Source organism: Oryctolagus cuniculus, chromosome 13, assembly GCF_051225735.1.
Source record: "Oryctolagus cuniculus isolate XC-2025 breed Fujian yellow rabbit chromosome 13, ASM5122573v1, whole genome shotgun sequence".
Classification (NCBI taxonomy): domain Eukaryota; kingdom Metazoa; phylum Chordata; class Mammalia; order Lagomorpha; family Leporidae; genus Oryctolagus; species Oryctolagus cuniculus.
Window position 1 is genome coordinate 55947244 of NC_142879.1, and position 25305 is coordinate 55972548.

Genomic DNA, 25305 nt, shown 5'->3' on the forward strand with positions numbered 1-25305 from the left:
TTAATTTCACTGATTTTTGCTCTGTATTTGATTATTTCTATTTTCCTTCTTAGATTAAATTTAATTTGCTCTTCTGGTTCCACAAGATGATTGATTTTAGGACTTTTTTTTCTGACATGTTGTACTCAACACTATAAAATTTCCTTTCAATGCTGAATTCTCTAAATCCTTCTAATTTTATTGTTACATTTTTTTAATTTAATTCAAAACATTTTAATTTCTCGTGCCTCTTCTTTGACTCATGTGTTTTTTTGTAAATGTGGTTTTTTTTAAGATTTATTTATGTTTGAGATACAGATGTACAGACAGAGAGAGGAGAGACAGAGAGGTCTTCTATCCACTGATTCATCTGGGTTGCCAGCATTGCAGGCGGTAGCTTAACCTGCTAACACCACAGCACCATGCCCCAACTTTGTGTCTTCTGCCTGGTGGATCTCTCCATTTATGGCCAAAGACTGTTGAAATCTCCAACAGTAACAATTGATTCATCTAGTTATCCTTGCAAGTCTGTTGGTTTTGTTCTTAAAGGTTTTGTAGGTCTATTATTAGGCACGTTAAAGATACGTCTTAGAAAATTTACTTTTTTTTTTTTTTTTTGACAGGCAGAGTGGACAGTGAGAGAGAGAGAGACAGAGAGAAAGGTCTTCCTTTGCTGTTGGTTCACCCTCCAATGGCTGGCGCGGCCGGCGCGCTGCGCCCGTTGCACCACGCTGATCCGATAGCAGGAGCCAGGTGCTTCTCCTGGTCTCCCATGGGGTGCAGGGCACAAGGACTTGGGCCATCCTCCATTGCACTCCTGGGCCACAGCAGAGAGCTGACCTGGAAGAGGGGCAACCAGAACAGAATCTGGCGCCCCGACCAGGACAAGAACCCGGTGTGCTGGCGCCGCAAGGCGGAGGATTAGCCTAGTGAGCCACGGCACCGGCCAGAAAATTGACCTTTTTATCATTACATAATGTCCTTCTCTATCTCCGGCAATTATTCTTGTTCTAAAATCTTCTCCATCTAAAATCAATATACCCTATTTTTATATTCCTTTGATTATAGTATTTTAGTATGATATATCTTTTTCCATCCCTTTATTTTTAATCTATATGTGTCTTTATATTGAAAGTATGTTTCTTGTAGACCACATTAAAGTGGATCTTGTTTTTTTGATCACTTGGACAGTCTCTCTGAATTGGAGTGTTTGAGCATTAACGTTTAAACTATTGTTAATTTAGTAGTATTAATGTCTACTATTTTGATACTGTTTTCTATTTGTTGCTCTTGTCCTTTGTTCCTTGTTCCTCTTTTTTTTCTCTCACTGGTTTGTGGTTTTTGTGGTTTTAATTGAATATTTTATATGATTTTTTCTCTGCTTTTAATATCAATGATATTTTTTCTTTTCTTTAGAGAGCACCCTATTGTTTGTAATATACAGGTACAACTGAGTTGTGTTCACTTTCCTTTGTAAAATTTTTATTTATTTATTGAGAGAGAGAACTGTCCTGCCAGAGATATCCCATTTGTTGGTTCATTCCCACAACAGTTGGTGCTGGGTCATGCCAAAGCCAGGAGCCAGGAACTCAATCTGCGTTCCCCATATGAGTATCAGGGTCCCAAGTACTCAACTGGGTTTGCCTGCTGTCTCCCAGAGTGTGAATTGGCAAGAAGATGGAATCAGGGGAAATTTAGCTAGGACCGAAACTCAGGCACATTACTATGGGATATGAATGTTCAGAGCTGCGTCTTTTAACGACTAAACTGAATATCTGCCTCTAAGTTCACTTTGAAATAATATTATTCAATTTTACTAGTAATGTGAGTACCTTATGATCATTTAATAATCCTAGTTCTTTACTCTAGCCCCTTATGTTATTTCTGTCCCTTTACTTACACATAAATATCTAACAGTCCTCTCATAACTGTGTCTGATGCTGGTGCTTGTCCATCTCTTCTGCCTTTTAGGATGCCTTTTAATTTTTTGCTTGATACTCAAACATGGATAAAAGGAACTGCTATAAATAGGCCTTTCATAATGTGGTGGTGAGGTGTGGAGAAGGTACTACTATGCCATTCCTGTTGTCATCAGATTTCAGTCTTTTAGTCAGCCTGTGCATCTGCACTGGGAACCTCACGAGCACATCCTAGTTTTGCCTTTAGTTGGAACCAGGCGGATAGAGTGGATTGAGATTATGTAGTTCCCTTATCCCAGGTCAGTTATTATCTAGTGAAACCTCAGTAGCTTAGGCTCTGGTGAAATGGTTTATCTTGTGGGTACACCTTGATTACAATAGAATGCTTTGGTATGTTTTAAAAAATGGCTCCTTTTCCCCTCCCCCTACCAAAAGCACTGGGGTTTTCCCCAGTGTTCACCGTGAGAACCTAGTTGAGCTTCTGGTCGTAAAACTTATGAAAGTGTGATGGTTTACCATGGCTGGGATCCCTGGAGTTGTTACTATCAAAGGTGTCCATGTTGAGTCCCCATAAAGTTGTGAATTGCAGTTTAGGTTTTCCCTCCCTGGTACTTGTTACTCTGGAGGTAATCTGCTTGTGGATTTCTGCTCTGGTAAATTGTGATCCTCCATATTCCGTGTCTGTCTCCCCAGTGTGGGGCATCAAAGTTTCCCTGTGATCTCACTTTTCTGACCAATCTGTGAAGAGCTATTGCCTTTCAGTTTTCTGGTTGTTATGATGGAGTGACAACTTACAAAGTCCTAGGTGCCACACTCGAAGCCTGAAGTCTATTTTTCTAAGACATGTTTATTGAGGTATAATTTACATATCACAGTATTCACTTATTCTAAGTGTACAATTCACTGGTTGTTAATAAATTTATAGATTTGAATAGCAATCACCACAATATGTCTTAGAATGATAAGTCTCATCACTCCCAAAAACTCCCTTGTGTCCATTTGAGATCCCTGCTCCCACCACCAGCCCTGAACAACCACTGATCTCCTTTCCATCTTTAGAAATTGGCCCTTTTGGGCATTTTTTATAAATGAATTCATACAATATACAATATTTTTGTCAAGTTCCTGCCACTTAGCACAGTGTTTTTAAAGTTTATCGATGATGGGGGGGATATGGGGGAAAGAACTACTATATTCCTAAAGTTGTATCTATGAAAAAATACATTCATTAAATAAAAACTTAAAAAAATAAAAAATAAAGTTTATCACATATCTAGTGAATTTATTAAGCAAAATTAATATATAGTAGCTGTTTTCTAGCTTTGAATAAATATTTAGCCAAATTGAAAGATGGAACATTCTTTAAAATCATCTCTCTGTAAGAACACCATCCTCTATATCACATAGGAAATATAATGATTGTGCTATAGATCACATTCACAGGAGACTGGTTAGCAAAAGAATGATTTAAAAAGAATGAAGTTTATCATCAGAGTGATACTTAGAAACTGTAGTTATAGATACATCTGTATTTATTATTCCAGTAAGTTAAAACAATAAACAACCAATGAGCAAAATTCCTGTTAGGACACATCCTATTCAGATCTGCTGAGTGACTTCAATTCTCTTCTGGAAAATCCAATGAACTTTGTTAAACAAATGAAAATGTTAGCATCTGATTTCCCTGAAAACCAGTTTTAAAATTCCAAGGCAGCCATGGGACTATCATTGTATAAATTATGAAAGTCACAGAATGTTCACATATATGAACTGTTGTACTTACAAATTATCCTCAAGTCTCTTCAATGATTCCAAAACAAATGAATGGACACTGTCTAAGGAGCAGGATCCAAAGCAATTTAGGGCTGGAATATATCTAATTTTCATAACCAAGTCATTATGCAGCTTCCTTTTAACACTGGGGATTTAAACAGGGGAGGGGGTTACTTTCAGACACACACAGACACATTATGCTGAACTTCTTTCTACTGAGCATTTGAAAACACTTTAACTGAGTTGCAGCTGTATGATCTGCTAATTGCGTCATGTGTAACAATCCTATGCATAATGCCACTTTGAAATAGGTAACTAAATTTCCAAATCTAGCCTATTTGAGATGAAAAATGACTTTATAAGATTATTGTAAAATATTGAGGTATAAATTCCGAACAAAAGGAATAATGTAGAGAAATCTCAGTCTGTTATTAGCACTATTGTGCTTGCTTTACTGAAAAAAATCTGATAATCCGAATGGAACATGTTTCAGTGTTTGAACCCCAACTCCACCCACTCCATATATCTGTGAATATCAACTGCAAACAAACCTTTATGATGACTCCAAAATTTAATTAATCCTTTGGCCTTAATACTTTCTTTTTGTCAAACAAGAATCTCTTGGTAATATAATATCTCTATATTCAGCCTATTTAACACCTCAGTCTTGAGAGCATTGTATCATCTCCTTGATCATGAACCACATGATTAAATCATCTACATGTAAATAATCTCTTACAAGAACCAATGTGAATTAGCATTCATTTTAACTGCACTAAGATTCCACAAATTCCTGAGATACCCAAATCTCATGTCTGACATATCTATCTAATGGGAACATGTGTCGCTCCCCCATTCGCGGAGGAACGACACCGGACCCTGTGCTGTTCTTTTGTCTGCTCGGCCCTTCCCGGGTTTGCTGCTGGTCCTTCCCGGGTTGGCTGCCGACCCCTCCACCTCCGTGGAGGGGCGGCACCCCGTGCCACTTTCCCCGCTTCCGCGGAGGAGCAGCACACCGCCGGCCGGCTCTCTCGGGGGCTGCTCAGGTGTTCCTTCAGATGTTCCTGGTGCATGTTGTCTCTCTCCTCCTTTATAGTCCTCTTCCACCAATCCCAACTCTGCTGCCCACACACCGAGCACGCTGCTCTCCTCCAATCAGGAGCAGGATCAGGTCCTGCAGCTTATCAAACTGATGAGGCAGCTGTGTAGTTGTTTGCTCCTCCCCAGCGCCATATTGTGGGAGAGCAGATGCATAGAATTAGTCCTAGTTCCAGTAATTTAGTCTAGTCTCAGTTGCTCCCCACAACATGGATTGAAAAAAATCCATGGAATTTTCTGACAGGTGGCACACATCTCAGTCAAAAGAAGATTCATGTACCAGCATTTATTCTAATAGCCTAGCATAATTAGAATGAGATGCTTCCTGATAGATAGAGGAGCATATCATATATAGGAAAAATCCTCCCTCAGGTCTAGTGACAAGTACTTTGATTGGACTAAGTACTGCTCCTATGTGGAGGATAGAAAATGTACCCAGTCAACTACTGTGTCAATCTCAGTGTTCAAGTAATGGAGGTAATCTTAATTCTACGTAGTTATAGTTGTACTGAGCTCTTATTTACTTATTTGAGGGGCAGAGACACAGAGACAGAGTTCCATGGTTCACAAATACTGCAACAGCCAGGGCTAGAGTGGCCTGGGCCATACAGAGGCCAGGATCTGGAAACTCAGTCCTGCCCTCTCACACTAATATTATAAGTGAAACATTATATCTGATTTTAAGTTGTAATTTGATTAATGAAGAAGATACATATAATACAAATTTATATTTTTCTGCTTTTAAAAGTAACATACACCTCACTCTAAAAACTTTGAAGATATTTCACTTACAAGAAAGCCAATAATAACCCAAAATCTCATCATGTGGTGATAACTGTTAGCATTTTTTGTCTGGTGATCCTTTTGAAATGCTTATTGATCATTTGTACTTATGTATGCATGTGTGTGAATTATCTGTCCATGGCCTTTGTTCAGTTTTCTCTTGGGGCCTAATTTTTTAAATTGAATTCCAAGACCTGTTAAAGAGCATCAATCCATTGCCTATCATATTTGTCACAAATATTTGTTCATTTGATATTTACTTTTCAAATGTTATCTTTTGATGTCCAGATGGTTTTATTTTGAATATAGACAGATCTCTCAAACGTTTTCTTTGTATTCTGTATCCATTGTTTTTATAGTTAGAATCATCTTCCACATTCATATGGTAGTAAGTAGTCATATTTATATATATATAAATATTATAGCATTTTCATGATTTAAACTTTTTCATTAAACTCTTCAACTCATTCAAGGACTTGCAGGTTGAAGTTACCAAATACATTTTAAAAAGGAATTTCAGTTGCTGATTTTCTGTCTGCCTGCCCTATAGAAGTTCATTGAAACAAGAAGCCTCATTCAGTTTCGTATCTGAGACCTCTACCATGAAATCTGGGACCTCTCTATATATGAGCAATGACTGTAATTATTAAAAGAACAGGACCACTCATATAATATCTTTACCTTTTAAAGTTCTTTGAATTCAAGACCTGATTTTTAAATTTCCTTTTGGATTTTGTCTGCTTTAGTCCAAAGTCAACACTATTTATGGTGAATCTGGTCACAAAACCACTGTCATCCCCAAAGAGGATGTCATCTCTGTAGAGCTGTTCAGGCATAGGCACCACACACACACACAGGAGGCGGTGGTCCATGGGCTTGATAACAAAGTAGTTTTCCTAGAAACAGAAGAACACTTCAAATGAGCTACTGTCTTATTCTATTTAATGTTTTATTTATTTATTTATTTATTATTTAACAGGTAGAGTTACAGACAGTGAGAGAAAGAGACAGAGAGAAAGGTCTTCCTTCCGTTGGTTCACTCCCCAAATGGCTGCCACGGTCAGCGCTGCGCCGATCTGAAGCCAGGGGCCAGGCGCTTCCTCCTGGTCTCCCATGCGGGTGCAGGGACCCAGGCACCTGGGCCATCCTCCACTGCCCTCCCAGGCCACAGCAGAGAGCTGGACTGGAAGAGGAGCAACTAGGACTAGAAACCAGCACCCATATGGGATGCTGGCGCCACAGGCGGAGGATTAACCAAGTGCGCCACTGCACTGGCCCCATTATTCTATTTAATTTTATCACCTCTATTATTTGATAAAAATTTTACTTTCTGATATTTCTCATTTTAGATCTTACCACAGTGATAAAGGAACTTTATTGTTTAAATTTTTTTCCCAAAGAAACTGTTTATTTTATGAGTACAAATTTCATAAGTACAACTTTAGGAATATAGTGATTCTTCCCATCATATCTGCCCTCCCACCCCTACTCCACTCCTACCTCCTCCTCCCTTTACCATTCCCAGCCCCATTCTCCATTAAGAAAAAACAACAACAAAATTGTCCCTGACAGTCAACACAAGGGATATTCAAGTCATTGCTTCTCAAAGTGTCAATCTCATTTCTACAGATATCCTTTGAGGCGCTCTATTAGTTATCACAAATCAGGGAGAATATATGCTATTTGTCCCTTTGGGACTGGCTTATTTCACTAAGTATGATGTTTCCAGTTTCATCCATTTTGTTGCAAATGACTGGATTTCATTTTTTTAACCACTGTGTAGTATTCCATAGAGTACATATCCCATAATTTCTTTATACAGACTTCAGCTGATGGGTATTTAGGTTGATTCCATGTCTTAGCTATTGTGAATTGAGCTGCAATAAACATGGGGGTGCAGATAACTCTTTTATTTGCTGATTTCATTTCCCTTGGGTAAATTCCCAGGCATGGGATGGCTGGGTAAAGGAACTTTAAAAAGACAAAATTTACTAAATAAAGATTAAGAAACACTGTGAGCCCAACATAATGCTTTTGGGTGCTTTATGGGAAAGTGGGTACAGGACCTACCTCTGGCTCAATAGTTAAGGATTTTCTGATGTATTGCTGTCTATTGGATTTGTCAGAAAATATTCACAAGAAGCCTAAAAAGATCCAGGTGTTACCATATCATTGACATAAAACTAGGTGGCAATCAAGAGACTCAAGTATTAGTCTCAATTATTTTACAGAGACTTATCAGGAGTAAAAATATCCTAACATTGAAGTTATCTACAAATACTCAGCAAACATTTCTCAAGCCAATTCATACTACTGAATGGTTCATTAAGCTCTACATCTATTCCTCTTCTGGAATTCAGTCTGTATAAATTAGTTCAATCCATCAAAAAATATTTATTAAGCATCTGCTATGTTCCAAAGATTATTCCTGGCATGGCAACATGTCAGTCACAGATGAGCTGCCTCATTAGACTTTTTTTTTTTTTTGGTCAGAGTTAAACATTTTGTTTTAGCCATTTTCTTACATAAAAAAGAAGCTTTGAACTTGATAACATAAGCATAACCAGAAAAATATTACTTGGATTCCGAAAAGGGTACTAAAAAAGAAAGGAATTAGCCTCTCCCTCTCAAAACTAAAACAAAACAGAAAACCCAGAATTAAATACACATATATTAAACAAAAAAACACCCCTTTTAATTACAGGATATTAATATTGGATTTGATCAAATCCAGGCCAACCACTCAGGCTACCCCATTTCTTTGAGTATTTCTCTTGCACAGTACCTGGCTGTTCTCTTGAGCTTTATAATCCCAGATAATGATGCTCCTTTCTGTAATGGCAACAATTCGTTTCAGCTGTAAGAGGTAATCACATCCTGTAATCCAGGAGGTACCCTGATAGGAACACACAGAATTGGGGGGTACAATGGGTTTCCTCTTTTGACATAGTAGTGGTACTAAAGACTAGCTTAGTTACGTGATGAGCCCCATTTTGTGACTTTGTTTAGGGAAGAACCTTGCACAGCATCCTTTGAGTATCTTGAGGAGAGGCTCCCATCTTTCCCCCTTTCATTGTGACCCTGATTTCTCAGTGCCATCGGCTGCACCATGATCAGCTAATGCCAGAGGCAGTCTCTGGAAGCACATGGCAGCTGGCAGATCAGCCATCTTTGAACACCATTCACCTTTTTTTTTAAACTTTTATTTAATGAATATAAATTTCCAAAGTACAGCTTATGGATTACAATGGCTTCCCCCCCATAACTTCCCTCCCACCCGCAACCCTCCCCTCTCCCACTCTCTCTCCCCTTCCATTCACATCAAGATTCATTTTCAATTCTCTTTATATACAGAAGATCAATTTAGCATATATTAAGTAAAGATTTCAACAGTTTGCACCCACACAGAAACACAAAGTGTAAAATACTGTTTGAGTACTAGTTATAGCATTAAATCACAATGTACAGCACATTTAGGACAGAGATCCTACATGAGGAATAAGTGCACAGTGACTCCTGTTTCTTCACATGGGCACAAGGAGACTAGATTTAGGGTACTCAGTAAAGCAGGTTGTCTGGCCCTGTCCCCATAGTAAAATTTTGTAGCAGGAAGATTTTACTGATTATTTGGTCAGTGACAAGTTGAGACCAATGAGTTTGTTTTGTGCCCTGTGTCACCAGGCCAGCATAGCTGGGATCTATAATATCAACAACACACTGTGGAAGAAAAGTGATACTATCCATTTTTTTAATATCCAGTGTGCCAGACACTGCTACATGTGTCTCGGGCACTTGACACTTCTGTAACATCTGTTAAGAATTCGAACTGATTTTTTTTTTTCAGCTTAAGAAATGGAGGCGCAGACATTTTGAGAGAATCCAGACTCCTTAGCACTGCTTTGTAGTTTGATGTACTTATGCAAGGAAGGTGAGAAATTCAGGCATTTTCGCATCTCTCATAAACCTGTGGTGGGGTTCTACAAGCAAGTCATTGTGACTTTACAACATCTGTCCCAAGATTACTATTCCTATGAGTGACAGTGGTATGCACTGACTGAAGTGCAAATTTGTACTCAATTTCAAGTTTAAAATAAAATGCTTTCCGGTTGTTTTCATGGGTACCTCCTTGTTCTCACAACCTGGGTTGTGTCCTCAGTAGGGGGTGCTCAGGAAAACTTAGAAGCTTTTAAACTGAAGCTTCCCACAAGTAATCCATTTCCAAGCAATCCTCTGTAGTCGATTTAACTCCAAAAAGCAAGACCTGGCTCTTCTTCACTGTTGCTCAAGACTTACCTTTGATCCTAGTACATAAAAATAAATTTACATTCCACAAAATGTCTTTTACTCAGAGCCATATGCAAGCAGTTATGTTGAGATTATTATTAATTACAGTAGAACCATTACCATAGCCCTAAAGTAGCAAATATACTTACTGTAACATTGATGCTGGTCTGAACTTTCATCTATGGACAGCAGAAGAGAAAAATGAAACTTAGTTGGCACTACAATTAAAGATGAGAATATTGACTCTAAAATAAAACAGTATGTCCTCAGTTTAATCTTACATGTTATTCCACCTTCATGAATCTCTACCCTGTTTCTCCTTCCTCTGAAACATCTATCTCTGTGGAATAATATGCATGGTTTACTTAGGGCAAGGCACTTAAACTTACCAGTAAGGGTTCCTGTTTAAACCTGGTGTTTCTACTCTGAAGAGTCTACATTTGACTATGTGCTATGTTTCTTCTATCTCCAAGCTACCTAATATTTTTTAATTATTCAGAGCAATATTTGATAGAGAAAATTGGAATGCAAAATAATATGAACAGCAGTGACAAGAGAGGTTAAAAGAATGCTAAGTAAGAATATACAGTGAAGTAGAAATAAATAGTTATCTTTTCAAGTTGTTGAAAGACTTGGCTCAATAGGCTAATCCTCCGCCTTGCCGCGCCGGCACACCAGGTTCTAGTCCTGGTCGGGGCACCGGATTCTGTCCTGGTTGCCCCTCTTCCAGGTCAGCTCTCTGCTGTGGCCAAGGAGTGCAGTGGAGGATGGCCCAAGTGCTTGGGCCCTGCACCCACATGGGAGACCAGGAGAAGTACCTGGCTCCTGAAATCGGATCAGCGCAGTGCGCCAGCCACAGTGCGCCAGCCGCAGCGCACCGGCCGCGGCGGCCATTGGAGGGTGAACCAACAGCAAAAAGGAAGACCTTTCTCTCTGTCTCTCTCTCTCTCTCTGTCCACTCTGCCTGTCAAAAAAAAAAAAAAAAAAAAAAGAAAGAAAAAAAGAAAGAAATGAAAGACTTAAAGAACATTCTAATCAATGGGCCTCATCTTCTGTTCAACAAGTATATGCTGAGAGCATCATGCCCTGAGCATTGTACTTGTTGAGAATCAGAGATTTGGCTCCTGCAGAGAACTGGTGCATATTTGAGCAGCCTCTCATACCCTAAAGGCATACTAATTGCCCCAAGATAAAGGCAAGTAGTTGACCTAGCTCCATGACCTGGTTTCTTTTGGTCTCAGATAGTCTTGGGGAATATGTAGGAAATGACTTCCCAGAAGGAATGGATTATGTGAAATAAGAAAAAGTGGATCAAGGAGATCGCTAAAACTCTCAGTCGTGACCTCCTGCAGATTGTCTTTTCATTGGAAGAGTTCAGAAAGTGTCTTCCAACCAGGGCCTTTTTTCTAGGTGGGAAAAGAAAGCTCTGTGAGGAAATTGGTGAGCAGCAAAACAGATGGTTTCCTCTTCTCTCTGTCTACATCCACCTTTTGTTTTGTGGAAGTCACTTATTAAGTTACTCTTACCGTCTTTATAAATTTCATAATTTGTATAGATGTCTTCCGAATTTTGAAAATCTAGCTTTTATTTTTAAAAATTTTTATTATGACACTTAGCATCTATATTACCAGGGAAATCCCTAACTGTATTTATTTATTCTTCATCAGATAGAGTCTAAATTATGGATTAAAATAATAATATATTTTGAGTTATTAATGAATACTTTTGAATACATTATTCCTGTGACATGCACTTCCAAATTACTTTTTTCTTACAGTATATCATTTATAAGGCATTTCATATTCAAAATACTATACATGTCAAATCTTAAATCTTTATTAATATTTCATTATCATTTATAAGAAACATATGTGTGTCTGCATTTGTGAGTATACATGTGTGTACATATAAGTCTGCATATGTATATGTGTGTGGGGGTGAAGCATCTCTAGAAACATAATGTTACCTCATTGGGTCACATAATTCTGAACAATTTTATTAGGCAGATCATTGTTTACATTTGATGTGATATTCCTTTTTGCATTTTTCTTTAGATACCATCTTATTTCTGTTTTTATGAAAATAAAAGTAAAACATAAGTAGAAGATAAATGTACTTAAAGAAAAAGAGACTGAGATGGTCGTCACATTATTTGTCATTAATATTAATTGCCTATATCTTCTGAGTGCTTATAGTAATGCTGAATACTTCATGTTTACTAACTCATTTAAATGGTAGGTCTCCCTTGGGAGAGAAGGGCTATGGTTGTGGATGAGGATCCAGTGCATGGGGATACTAGGTACTATGCACAGCTGTAGGTACTAGTGCTAGGATGGACCCAGGCTCCATGCCCACCCTTCAGATCCTTCACTGGACCATGTCTGGTCAAAGCCAGCCCTCTCCTTGACAGAACCTGGTTGGCTGTGACTTCAACTTCTCTAAGAGTCTCTGTGCTGGACATTACTGAAGGGCTGGAAATTACTGGAAATTTTAACCATATGATGATTATTGGGAATATATTTTACTTCTGTTATGCTTGCCTCTCGTTGGAAATACGCTAATAATTACATGTTTCTATGTTCATCATCAAACATCCATCTTTTGTTTTTTAATTGTTTTTTAAAGATTTATTTGTAAACATAGTGAAATACTATAGATTGTATATCATCATATATTCTCTTAAAATGACTTATATTTTAAATGGAAATAAATATTTATTTATTTATTTATAAAAAGTGACATTGATAATAGTGATGCCTTATATTCATATAGGGATTTATTGTGTATCTCTACTTATATTGTCTCGTTTGGCCTTCAGTACTTCACTGAGGGAGAAGGGACTGGTCCTATTATTTTAATTCTACAGATGTGAGAAAAAGAGTTATAAAAAGATTTAAGTAGTTCACTAAGTTCCATACTTAACATCATAGCTAGTCAAATATAGAGGCTAGAATTTGAACCACATTTTTACTCCAAATCCAAGGTTCTCAAGTGTTTTTTATTTTAATCTGAGAAATTGTCCAGGATCACTCTTTCACTGTACTGATGCCACAAGGTTCAATATGACATCCTGAGGAAAAATGGGAAGTGCAATCACAAATCTGCTCAGCAGTCTCCTCTGTACTACATATTTGGTTTTATTTTGGAAAATAACTCTGAAATGTGGTTTGTGGTTTCTGCTATACCTGATACATATGCATAATACTTAGACAAAAGAGGGAGAGGGGGAAAAAGGAAGGTAGGAGGGTACCAAGGGATGTGTGGAGGGAAGGAGGGTGGGATCCAAGATTTCAAATTACCTGGCTGTTAAAGACAGTGAGTAATCCTGTCTGAGAAGCTGTTACTAGTAAATCCAATTGAGGAATCTTGACAATGCACTTGATCACGTCCCATCTTCTACTACCTGTCAATAACAATATTCATTTTAATTTCCAGCAATGAAAACCCTAAAACTCAATGGTTAAGTTGTTTAAAAAGAAAACAACTTTTTGCTAAAAGCTTCCACGTTACTTAAAAATTGAAGACTAAACTATGAAAACCAGTAACTCTTGCTTTTTAATGATCCCCAGAGATACTAACCTGAATATGAGTACTGAGCTTTCCAATTAAATGTGATGCATGAATTCCTGGAGAAAATCTAAGATATTCATACCTTCCCCACACATGCACATGTGCGCATTTCACAGAGAATGGATTTTCTAAATATGGTTTTGGAATGTGTTTCTTTTTACCATTTTTACTTGTTTATTTTTTATTTTAATTTTAATTCATTTTAACAGATTAAATATGATTTAAGATACAAGTCTAAGAACATAATGATACTCACTTCCTACCTCCCTCTTACCCTCCTACTTTTATCTTTTTTTTTCTACCTTTTTTTTAAGTTTTTGAGAGAATGTATTTTAATTTACATCACAGTAAAAATTTTAGCATGTCTTAAGAATCCTTTCTTCAAACTGGCACCATTATGGCTTACACAGAATAAAAACCCAATATTGTCTCAGGCTTTCCAGTATAAAACAATGAAAGTACTTCAATACTGTTATTAAGGCTGTGTTTGGGGGCCCAACATTGTGGCAATACAGGGTGAGCTGCCACCTGTGATGCCAGCATCCCATATGGGCACTGGTTTGAGCCCCAGCTACTCCACTTCCAATTCTACTCCCTGCTAATGTGCCTGAGAAAGCAGCAGAGGATGGCCCAAGTGCTTGGGCCCATGCACCCACATGGTCTGAGACCCAGAAGATATTCCTGGCTCCTGGCTCCTGGCTCCTGGCTCCTGGCTTCGGGCTGGCCAGCCCCAGCCATTACGATGGTTTGGGGTGTTAACCAGCAGATGGTAGATGTCTCCCCAACTCTCTGTGGAATTCTATCTTTCAAATAAAAAAAATGTTTAAAAAGGCTTTGTTTGAACTTTGCGCCTTTTGAAACACTAGACATTTGCATGTTTCTATGCTGATGTACTGAAGGATAAAGCCATATATATACATTTTTTTAAAGATTTATTTATTTATTTGAAAGTCAGAGTTACACAGAAAGAGAGAGAGAGGCAGAGAGAGAAAGAGAGGTCTTCCATCTGCTGGTTCACTCCCCCAATTAGCTGCAATGGTCAGGGCTGTGCCACTCCAAAGCCAGGAGCCAGGAGCTTCTTCCAGGTCTCCCACATGGGTGCAGAAGCCCAAGGACATGGGCCATCTTCTACTGATTTCCCAGGCCATAGAATAGAGCTGGATCAGAAGTGAAGCAGCCGGATCTCGAACCAGCACCCATATGGGATGCCGGCACTGCAGGCAGCGGCCTTACCTGCTACACCACAGCGCCAGTCCTGAGCCATATATATTTATTGGACTTCTGGGGTGATTTGATTTTTACAGCTGTAAACTTTAGGAAAATCAAGTGAACAAATCTCTTATTCTAGTGTTACCACCCTCAGGCATCTCAGCAGAGAAGATATTGCCATCCAAAGGGTACAGATTTGTTTTGGGGATTAGGAGCATGAGTAATTCTTACTCTTTTCTTGCACAAATCCCAGGTGGATATATAGAACGTCATCAGATACACTTAATAATTAATGTCTGTGGTATTACAATGTCCTGGAGCATGGTGGAGTAGAGAGGAGAGAAAAATGAATACGTAAAAATGGTCTAAGAAGGCTCCTCACTGGTCAGAATGAAGAAATGGTTGAGACACATGGTCGTATTCCAAGTTGCCATCATTCTCTCTGCTCCTCTTTCTTCCTCAGAATAGACTTTTCAAATCAGAATCACATTGAATGGGTAACTCATATATATCATGCCTCTCCTCTACCCATAGCCCTTTTGTGAATTTTTGTCTCATTCACAAGGTCCTAGGCAACGTCCTCCTGCCCACTGCGGCCTCGCCAGCCTCACCTTCTAGTTTCAACCCCCATGAGTTCTACTCCTCCTTGTGGTGTGCTCTTTCACATCTTCCAGGGCTTGCTTTGCTTTCTCAGTGGCATCTTCCCTGGCCACTGTTGACATCACGTTCCCATCCCCCAAATCAACTGCTCCTTCCCACATTCCTGCTTTATTTTTCTCCACAAACTGCTTACTTTATTTTTATTTCCTACAGCATTTATGACCATCTGGTATTCTGCATATTTTGTTTGATTTTTTGTTTTGTTTTGATTTTGTTGTCTCTGTCTCTCCTCGTTAGAACATAAACTCTTTTATTTTGTTTCTATTTTATCTTTTTATTGGAAAATACTTTAAAGAATTCAGAAAAGAATAAAGAATAGTTAGATTACCACACAATTTAACTCTTGGGAGTAGGTGTTTGGCCTAGCAGTTAAGATGTACCTGAGTTTGCATTCTAGCTCTGGCTCCTGACTCGTTTCCTGCTAATGCAGATGCTGGAAGGCAGTGGTCATGGCTCAAGTCACTGGGTTCCTGCTATCCCTGTGGGAGATCTGGATCGCATTTCTGTCTCCTGTCTCCTGGCTTTGACCCAGGTCCAACACCAACCATTTAGGGAGTAGACAAAGGGATAGGAATGTAATTCTCTCTCTCTCTCTCTCTCTCTCTCAGATAGATAGATAGATAGATAGATAAAATTTTAAAAAGGAATGTGAACTCTATGAGGTGAGGAATTTATGTCTGTTCCCGCCCCACATTGTAGACCACAATAAATATTTGTTAAGTGCTAAATGAATGATAAAACCTAACTACCATCTAGAAAAACACTCCCAAGGTTCTAATTTAGGATGTTGGCAGCATCTCTCTCTCACTCACTAGTCCTTCCTCAGCTCAGCAGTGGTGACATCAGTACAACCAGCTGTGTTTGTTCTTGGGTCATAGTTCCCACAACCAAAGACTGGGCACTGATGATGCCTATGATTGGGCCAAGGGAAGGGCAGGATAAAACTGGACTTAGTTCATAAAGGAGTGAAATGCTGCAAGATTGGAAAGGATTCAAGAGTTTGCCTGTTTTCTTCCCAAATTTCTCCCACCCTGCATGAAAGAGAAAAGGAAAGAAATCCGAAGTGTCAATAGCAGAGAGTTATGTGAGTTCCCAGAACCTAAGCTCCACTTTGACAGTAAATGACTGTGAACTGGAGCCTTCCTAACAGGAGAGAACACACTTCCATGACTGGCCCAGACTCACAGCTTTAGGGATGTAAGGCAAACCTTTACACTAATATAGTCAAAGGCAGATGAGCACATGGGGAGGAGGCCTAACTAGTGAAAACTTAAATTAATAATACTTTAAAACATTTAAACATGCTTTTATTTTATATTGGAGGATAATTAAAATACTGCCGCCTAGAAGTTTGAGTTCTGAGCCTTTCAGGAAAATATGAATTTGTCCCCTCATACTTCCTAGTTAGTGTCCTTCAGAGAAATGATAATATTTCAGCTTCAACAGCAGGTGCAGTTTCTTCTGATACTTCAGCTAGAACTGTCACTTTACCCCCATACTGTAAAGCATTGAGCAAGTAAACAAAACGAAAAGTGATTCTATGGAAACATTATGTTCACAATATTTATTTTTGAGACAGAAATACAATAGCATACACTAATTTGGAAGGGAAATTTGTCACCTGCAATTTTAACTCGTTGTTTTCTGGAGACCAGGAAAATCAAATTTTCTAAATCCATCTTTGAAGAAAGAGCATCTTTTTCATTGGAGAAATATCCAAAGATCTGAAATCCCAAACAACACACATTAACATGACATTTTATGTTGAAATGGGCTGTAAAATAAGAGTTTATATAAACTGAATTTAAAGTCAAATTTGGATTAACTACCTACACTTTGCTTCATAAATATAGGATATTCCTCATACTAAAAGGAGGCAGTTTAATATATTCAACAAAATGAATACTTATGGAACATTCGATGTGAGTGGTCGCTGATTTTTCTTTCAAATAGAAGAATAGATGTACCAGGTTGATGTGCTTTCTCAAATGGACAGATCAGTTCAGGAACTGGCACTTATTTGGAAATCAAATCAGCCTTCACAAGGCAGGGCCCCAGATAAGAACCTTGACACAGAATTTGGCCACTCTCAAATGACTCTTCTTCAGAGTTTGCCTCCTTTCTCTTTCCCATTTTACTGCCTTTTCCATTCAGGGTTCAGACATGTTCACATCTCTCCCATCTTAAAAACAAAAATACAATAAAGCTTCCAAACTCAAAAGAGTAATCCTGAGACCTTTTCTTACTTTCCCCAAGCTGCCTTCTCCAAATGCTTCTACCTCCTGAAATTGCCAGATTGAATTCATCTTATGGCTACACGTTATGTTGTTTTTTTTTTTTTAAAGATTTAATTTTTTTTACTTGAAAGATTTACACAAAGAGAGGAAAGGCAGAGAGAGACCAGGAGCCGGGAGCTTCTTCCAGGTCTCCCACGCGGGTGCAGGGGCCCAAGGACTTGGGCCATCCTCTACCGCTTTCCCAGGCCATAGCAGAGAGCTGGATCGGAAAAGGAGCAGCTGGGACTAGAACCAGTGCCCATAGGGGATGCCGGTGCTTCAGGCCAGGGCGTTAACCCACTGTGCCACAGAACTTACCCCTGTTATTTCTAACAACAGACACACAGTGTGTGAACTTGACATTTTCCTCTCTGTGTTAGTTATCTATGGCTAACAAAACAGATCAGCACAGAGATAGTGACTTAAAACAATGCCTGCTGGTTCACAGTTCTGCAGAACTCTGTGTTCTAAAATCAAGGTGTTTGTAGAGATAAGTTCTTTACTGGAGACACTGGGGGAAGAATCTGCTTGGGCATTCATTCAGGTTGTTGGCTTGAGGTATATTTCCTTGCTGGATGACCTTACTGGTTATAAACTAGGACTGCCGTTAGTTCCTAGAGGCCTCTATTCATTCTGAGTACATGGGTCCATCTATCTCAGCAACAGCAAGAGAGCTTAAAGCTCTCTTTATACTTGGATTCTCTTTGCTACCTTCCAGGAGTTGCAATTACATTGGATTCACCTAGATAATCCTGGATGACCTCCGTATTTGAAGAATAATTGATTAGTTTCTTATTTTTTTCTGTAACGACCCTTCAAAGCATTACCTAGATTAGTATTTAATTGCCCAACCAGGAGACAAGAATCTTGGAGGAGAGAAATACCTTTAGAATTATATCAAACTGCAAGCATCCCACATTGGAGTGCCTGGGTTCTATTCTCAGATCCAGCTCCTGATACCAGCTTCCAACCAATGCAGACCCTGAGAGACTGTATTGTATCAAGTCACTGGGTTCCTGCCGCCCACATGGGAGACCTGAATTGCATTTATGGCTCCTGGCTCCAGCCCCAGCTCAGCCCTGGAAGTTGCAGGCATTTAGAGAATGAACCAGCAAATGAGCTGCCTCTGTCTCTCTCTGTGTGTCTCTATGTCTATCAAATAATTTTTAAAAAGAATTCTTATCATATCCTCATTTTATAAACACTACTCAGTACAACTTAAATTATACAAAATATAACAAAAAGTTGATCATGCTAGCTGCATTATTTACCTGAAATAGAGTAAAATAATAATTTTCAGATATTAATGTGAAATGACAGTGGGAATCATGGTTCTTCATTTCTATGCTAATGATTTTCAATGCTTTTCAAGGATGGAAGAACTCCAGAGAACATGTGCTGCCATCTAATTTGAAATAGTGTTCCATATGTCTATGACACTTAGCCTCAAAGAGAAGTGTATAGTAGATTAACCAGATTTGTAATATTTATGTAATTTTTTGGAGATCATGACAATGTTTATGTTAAAAATCTGAAAACAGCTGTGAGAAGAAGTCAAAGGGCAATGCCCTTTGGGAGGCATAACTAGATGCTTTAGGACTTGGGCAGGAGTCTAAATCCTGGTTCTACTGTCTACTAGTCACATGACCACAGGAAACTTCCTTAGTCTGTGCCTGATTTTTCCCATCTGGAAAAATAGGAATTATCAGTAATAACCCCATCTTATGCCTTTTTCTAAGGATTAACTAGAGAAGTAGAAGATTAGAGTACTTTGTAGTTAGGAAGATAAGGAAATACTTTTATTATACCGAGTACTAGGAAGGAGCTTAATCATGTCAACATTTGAGTAATTGTATTTCCCACTTTTTCCAGCGATGGAACTCAGGAGGCATCCTTGCCAGTTTAAAATTGCCTACTAAGCACTGTTGTTGCCTGTGTAGACAACACATCAGTCATGCACTTAATCATTCATATATTTTACAGTCGAACATATGTAGGAGGTATGTGCTATTGTGCAGAACACCTGTTCTTAAGGAAAGGATATGTTTTTGCTACTTTCATTTGAAATGGCACAATATCGAAATGCTTGCCAACAATAGCTTTCAAAGGATACTAAAAATACCAAGTTACTAACATTTCTTGTGGAAAAGTTTATTATATTATACAGATAAACTACTACAGAAGGTACAATTAAAAGTTTACATTTTGAAAATCTACTTATTTATTTGGAAGGCACACACACACACACAGAGAGAGAGAGAGAGAGAGAGAGAGAGAGAGACAGAATCTTCCATCTGCTGGATCACTCCTCAAATGCCTGCAACAGCCAAGGCTAGGTGAAGCCAAAACCAGGAGCCAGGAACTGCATCCAGGTCTCTCATGTGGGTGGTAGGAACCTAAGTCCTTGGGCCATCATCTGCTGCCTCCCAAGCACAGTAGCAGGAATCTGGATCAGAAGGGTGAAGTAGCTGAGATCAGAACTAGTCACCCCTACATGAAAATGTGGACATTGCATATGGCAGCTTAGCCCCCTGTGCCACAATATCCACCCCTATATTTTAAAAATAAATGTTTCAAGCAAATATTGAGGTTGAAGAGCAGAAAATTTGTCCTCCTATAATAGATTTTTGCCTCAAGGATCTCAAATTTCTCTCTCAACATTTTAAATTTCAGTAAAACAATTATACTTACGATACAATTTGAGTATTTTATGATTATTAGACATATTATGACTATTAAAGTATTAATTTTAATTATGGTATTTACAGGGCTTGCTCCATACTTCAAGTGACTCATCTTTTCCTATTTTTTTCTGATTACATAAGGAACATATGTTCATTATGGAATGTATGGAGAACATATGGAGAAAATGAAAAGCAGATAGAGGAAAATAAAAACCTGTATGCAACTTACTTTTTAAGCCACCCTGGGACATTCTTTTCCTATTTTTGGAGTTGGCAAATGTAATTTTAGATTTATAATAATTCACTTTACATTCACTTTGTGGAAGGAACATAATTATAAGCATCTCATATGGTGTTACATTGTTCTTCTTTGAATTAATTTGTACTGTGCTACTATGCTTATGAATTGCCCAACACCACTAATAAGGAATTGTAGGAAAAATAGATTGTAGCTGCACCACACTCTTCCACTGATTAACATATTTGTTCAAACATAAGGCAATCACATTTCTTTACATCTAATATTTCTCATTGTAAATGAAAAGAGCAAGTCAAAGTTATGTTTTCCTTGAGTTCTAAGATTTCATTATTCTGTGAATCTCAAGCTCTCCAAGTTCAGATGCATTCGCATCTAAAATCTAAGAAAAGGAAGTATAATTGTGTGTGGCATTCCTATATCAGATTTATATTTGGAATCCAATGTGAACTTCTGTGCCTGAGTTAAAAAAGTAAACCCAGTTCTTATTACCTGATAAGATTAAAATCAGTTGATTAAAAAAATAAAAACAAAGCCAAACAGCTGATCTGTCCTGAAATGAATTTAGTCTTTCAGCATTTGGATTTTACAGAGGACCAATCTGAAGTTCAGAAGGTTAGCTCCCATGCCTTGAAACAGAATGCCTTTTAGAGGCATTGGCACAGATAGTGAGAAAAATGACAAGTACAATAAAAGAATAACTGTTCTGTGCCATTTTCTCATACCTCTAGTGACTCTTTTTTTTTAAAAGATGTATTTATTTACTTGAAAGAGTTACACAGAGAGAGAAGGAGAGGCAGAGAGAGAGAGAGAGAGAGAGAGAGAGAGAGGTCTTCCATCTGCTGGTTCACTCCCCAATTGGCTGCAATGGCTGGAGCTGCACCAATCTGAAGCCAGGATCCAGGAGCTTCTTCCAGGTCTCCCACGCGGGTGTAGGGGCCCAAGGACTTGGGCCATCTTCTACTGCTTTCCCAGACCATAGCAGAGAGCTGGATCAGAAGTGGAGCAGCCGGGACTCAAACCACTGCCCATATGGAATGCCAGCACTGAAGATGTGGCTTTACCCACTACACCACAGTGTCAGCACCTCAGGTGATTCTTCATATACACACTGTGACCAGAGGCTGGTCACAGGACTTTCTATTAAACTCTCTTATGACTGATAGGAACCTAAGCTATGTGACAGGATAATGTCAAATGAAATTACTACATAGAGACAAAAACCTCATCAGCAAGATCAAAACCGACTTTCTGAGAGGCTTTACATAAGTCATTTAACCCCTATGTGCTTCCTTTTCTTCATCTTTATGATTATTATTGTTATTCTCTCTCATGGATACTTTGGGGCCATTGTGAAGATTAAATGAGAACCTGAAAGGGAGGTGCTTGAAAAAATGGAAGACATTTTACAAATGTAATAAGGTTGTGAGATTCTAACTGGAAAGGAAAAAGAGAGGAGCAGCTGTTGGAGAGAATGAAGTTCAATGTTTTCAGCTAAATGACCAATATGACTTTCATTACATTCAGAGGCCAAATTCTCTGTTACTATGTAACTCCATGTAAATGGATTTAGAAGAAAGTGCTGTGTCTCATGTTGGCATTTTAGAGCACTGGTTTCCTAAATTAAGTGTATAGTTTAGTATGAACATACTTCTCTAATTTCCAGGTGTGCATAATTTTTCATGCTGATGTGAAATATTTGTTTTACACATATTTTCATACATTTAGTGGCCCAAAATTATTGCATTTGAAATTCAAGAACATAAACCATTTATTGTGTGAGAAATATTCATTTAAAAAATAGGGAACGGTGAAGATGTGAGTATCTTAAAATCACATCTACTCAAAGGTTAGTGACATAGAATTCAAGCTACAGATATGTAGCAGACTGTGCAAGCTGTTTACACAATGTCATAGAGCCAAGATCCTGGGGAAAAGTGAACCACACTGTATACTTCCATAATTTAGGGGGGAAACATAGGCTTTTTGTCTGTCTGTCTATCTGTCTGTGTTGAGATAAGGTCACCAGCTGCTTCACTGTTCACATGATTCCTCCAGACTCTCAATCTTTGGGTGGCTAAGTTTTTCTTAAGAAAAACTTGATTGAACCAATAGGTTATAAAAATAAATCAGCCTCCCTTCCATTTGCAGTATTGCTTTTAGACCACTGCTCCTGGGACCCAGGCCTATTGAGCAGCACTGTCCAGTTGAACTTTCTGTGATGTTAGAAATACCCCACAATGTGTCTTCCTCAGTATGATAGCCACCAGTGACACGTAGATGCTGAGCACTTGAGATATAATCAATGCAATTGAGGAGCTGAATTTTTAAGTTAAATTAAATGTGAATAGCACAGGTGGCTAGTGGCTGCTGTCTGGACTGCCCCACTTTGGAGCATCTCAGTATAGTTCTTTCTAAGGGACCATTGTCTTTCAGGAGTTCATGCCAATGCTTTTAAATTATGCCCTACATTCCTGGGATCTCAGAATTCCCCGCCCAAAGGACTCATTTCCTACTCCCAGAGCCTATGAGACTGAACCCAGGTCTGTCCTCATGAAGGTGGAGTGCACATCACTGCACCCCTATGTCTGAGAAATAGACAAGGGAAAGTATTGGTGAGTGTGAGAATGTGGAAGGCTGGGGTGTTCATAGGGTACATGCCTGGCTCCTCATGATGTGGGATGGAGCTACTAATGGCAAAGAAAGGAGGAGAGCCAGGAACATCTCTATCCTTGTCTTAATGTTTCACTGTAAAACTATAAGGAATATAAGAGGAAATTTTAAATTATGATCTAGATGTCCAGGACATTGTTATGGTATATTTTAAAGATTGGAAGATAGATATATTTACTTAGTAGTAAGCTGGATTTAAATTTTTAAAATATTTAGATACATGGTATATTAGCCTCTATTTGTGGTTTTGCTCAAATTTAAGAGGAGGGCCTGCACATTTGACCTGTTTTGTGAAACTAGCTGATGGTAATAAAAAATTTGATATCACTTTATTTCAATGGGCATTTCCAAATGCACTGCCTAACTTGATCAGTTTCATTGATCTGACATTTAAATGTGTGAATCTTAACCTTTGTTCTCATATGCTTGTGATCTTGGAGGACAATGCTGCACGTCTAACTCTTTGATGCCTTTGGAAATCAGAGACAAATCAGGCTATGGCACAGATGACTTAGCTATTCCTTTTCTTCAAAAAATAATTTAGAGTACTTCATGGCTAGTTCAATTAATTTTGTAGGATAAGGCAATCCTACAAAACCACTACCTCAAAGTCAGACTCCTATCAGATGTGTTTACCAGCAAAGAATGTCTTCACCGATCAGGAGGAATTCCTCCTCTGTCTATTTTGACAGGCTCTGTGATGTCCAAAAGAAATACAATGTTAACCACATATGTAATTCAAATTTTTTTAGTAGCTACAAATTAAAAATGTAAAAAGAAACAAGTGAAATTAATTTTGATTATATATATAATATAACCAAAATCTAATTTTATACATAATTAGTATAAAAAGTTAGTGAGATATTTTACAGATTTTCATAGTATATCCTTTCTTGTTTGAAGTATTTTCCCAAAATAATTTTTCTGCTTTGGTTTTAGAGATTTGGGCTGTCTTTTATTGTGGGTTTCCAATTTAATGTACTGGAATTTATGGAAATGTTCTTTTTAGTCTAGTACATGTCAATTTTTGTGATGAGTTTGAGAGAATTGTCTTTTCCTGCATCTTGGGTTCAAAACACCATTGGTACATATTTATCACCCTGTTAAATGTGACAGTCAAGTTATCTAAATCTTTCTCTTTTACATATTACATCTATTAAGTTTTGAAGGAGAGCCAGATAAATTTTAAATCCTTCAATTACTCTGCATGCCTGTGATTTTTTTAATAGTCAACATTATACCAATTAGACGACAACTCACAGACTGAAACAAGTGATCAATCACAGTCTTTATATTAAGAATTTGTATACATTGACGCTTTTGAAAAGAAATATCTCATTTAGATAATAATGAAGACCATTAAAAATTTGGTTGTTGTTAAGGACACTTATGGTGCTTCCAGTAGGCAGCTTAACTAAAAGTGTGTAAACGTTGCTTAATAATAGTGCAGTTAAACAGCTACCTGGACAGTGACCACATCTTAAGGGGTGTAGCATTACAATGTGTCACATTACAATTTGTGGATTTAAATCCTCTGGAAGTAATATGATTTGGTGATTAATGCTGAACAAAGAAAAATAATATTTGAATTTCTTATAAACATGAAAATGACTACCTCACACCAGTCTATAGGTGCATCAGGGTCATTGCAGAGTTTCCTGTAAAAGTACTTCACATCTTGATTCTTCACTTCTGGACCAAAGAGTTCCTGGACTGATGCATAAAACTTGTCATAATCAATTGCATCTGCATTGGAAAAAGCATAAGTACATGCTCATCAAATTCCAAGGACTATATTTAGTATTTCAGCTGCTTTTTATTAAGTTTAATTCATTTATTTGAAAGGCAGAGTTACAAGAGAAAAAAGGAGAGACAAAGCGAGAACTTCTATCTGCTGGTTCACTCCCCAAATGGCCACAGCACCAGGGCTGGACTAGACTGAAACCAGGAGACTCCATCCGGATCTCTCACAAGGGTGGCAGAGGCCCAAGCAGTTGAGCCATTTTCTGCTGTTTTCCAGGTGCATTATCAAGAAGCTGGATCTGAAGTGGAACTGCTGGGATATGAACCAGCATCCATAAGGGATGCCAGCATCACAAACTTAACCTGCTACACCACAATGCCTGTACCTCAGCTGTTTT

General features: G+C 38.2%; 1 protein-coding gene across 1 annotated transcript in view; it reads right to left on the reverse strand.

The window, feature by feature from the left end:
- Nucleotides 1–25305, reverse strand: part of LOC100338257 (WD repeat-containing protein 64) — a 144964-nt gene that overhangs the window by 114099 nt on the left and 5560 nt on the right. The window contains exons 2-8 of the mRNA XM_002717339.6: nucleotides 24780–24910; nucleotides 16897–16999; nucleotides 13136–13239; nucleotides 9986–10015; nucleotides 8338–8448; nucleotides 6234–6448; nucleotides 3682–3816 (exon numbers count right to left, since the gene is read on the reverse strand). Of these exons, the coding sequence (XP_002717385.4) occupies nucleotides 3682–3816; nucleotides 6234–6448; nucleotides 8338–8448; nucleotides 9986–10015; nucleotides 13136–13239; nucleotides 16897–16999; nucleotides 24780–24910 (829 nt within the window). The remainder of the gene's footprint in view (nucleotides 1–3681; nucleotides 3817–6233; nucleotides 6449–8337; nucleotides 8449–9985; nucleotides 10016–13135; nucleotides 13240–16896; nucleotides 17000–24779; nucleotides 24911–25305) is intronic.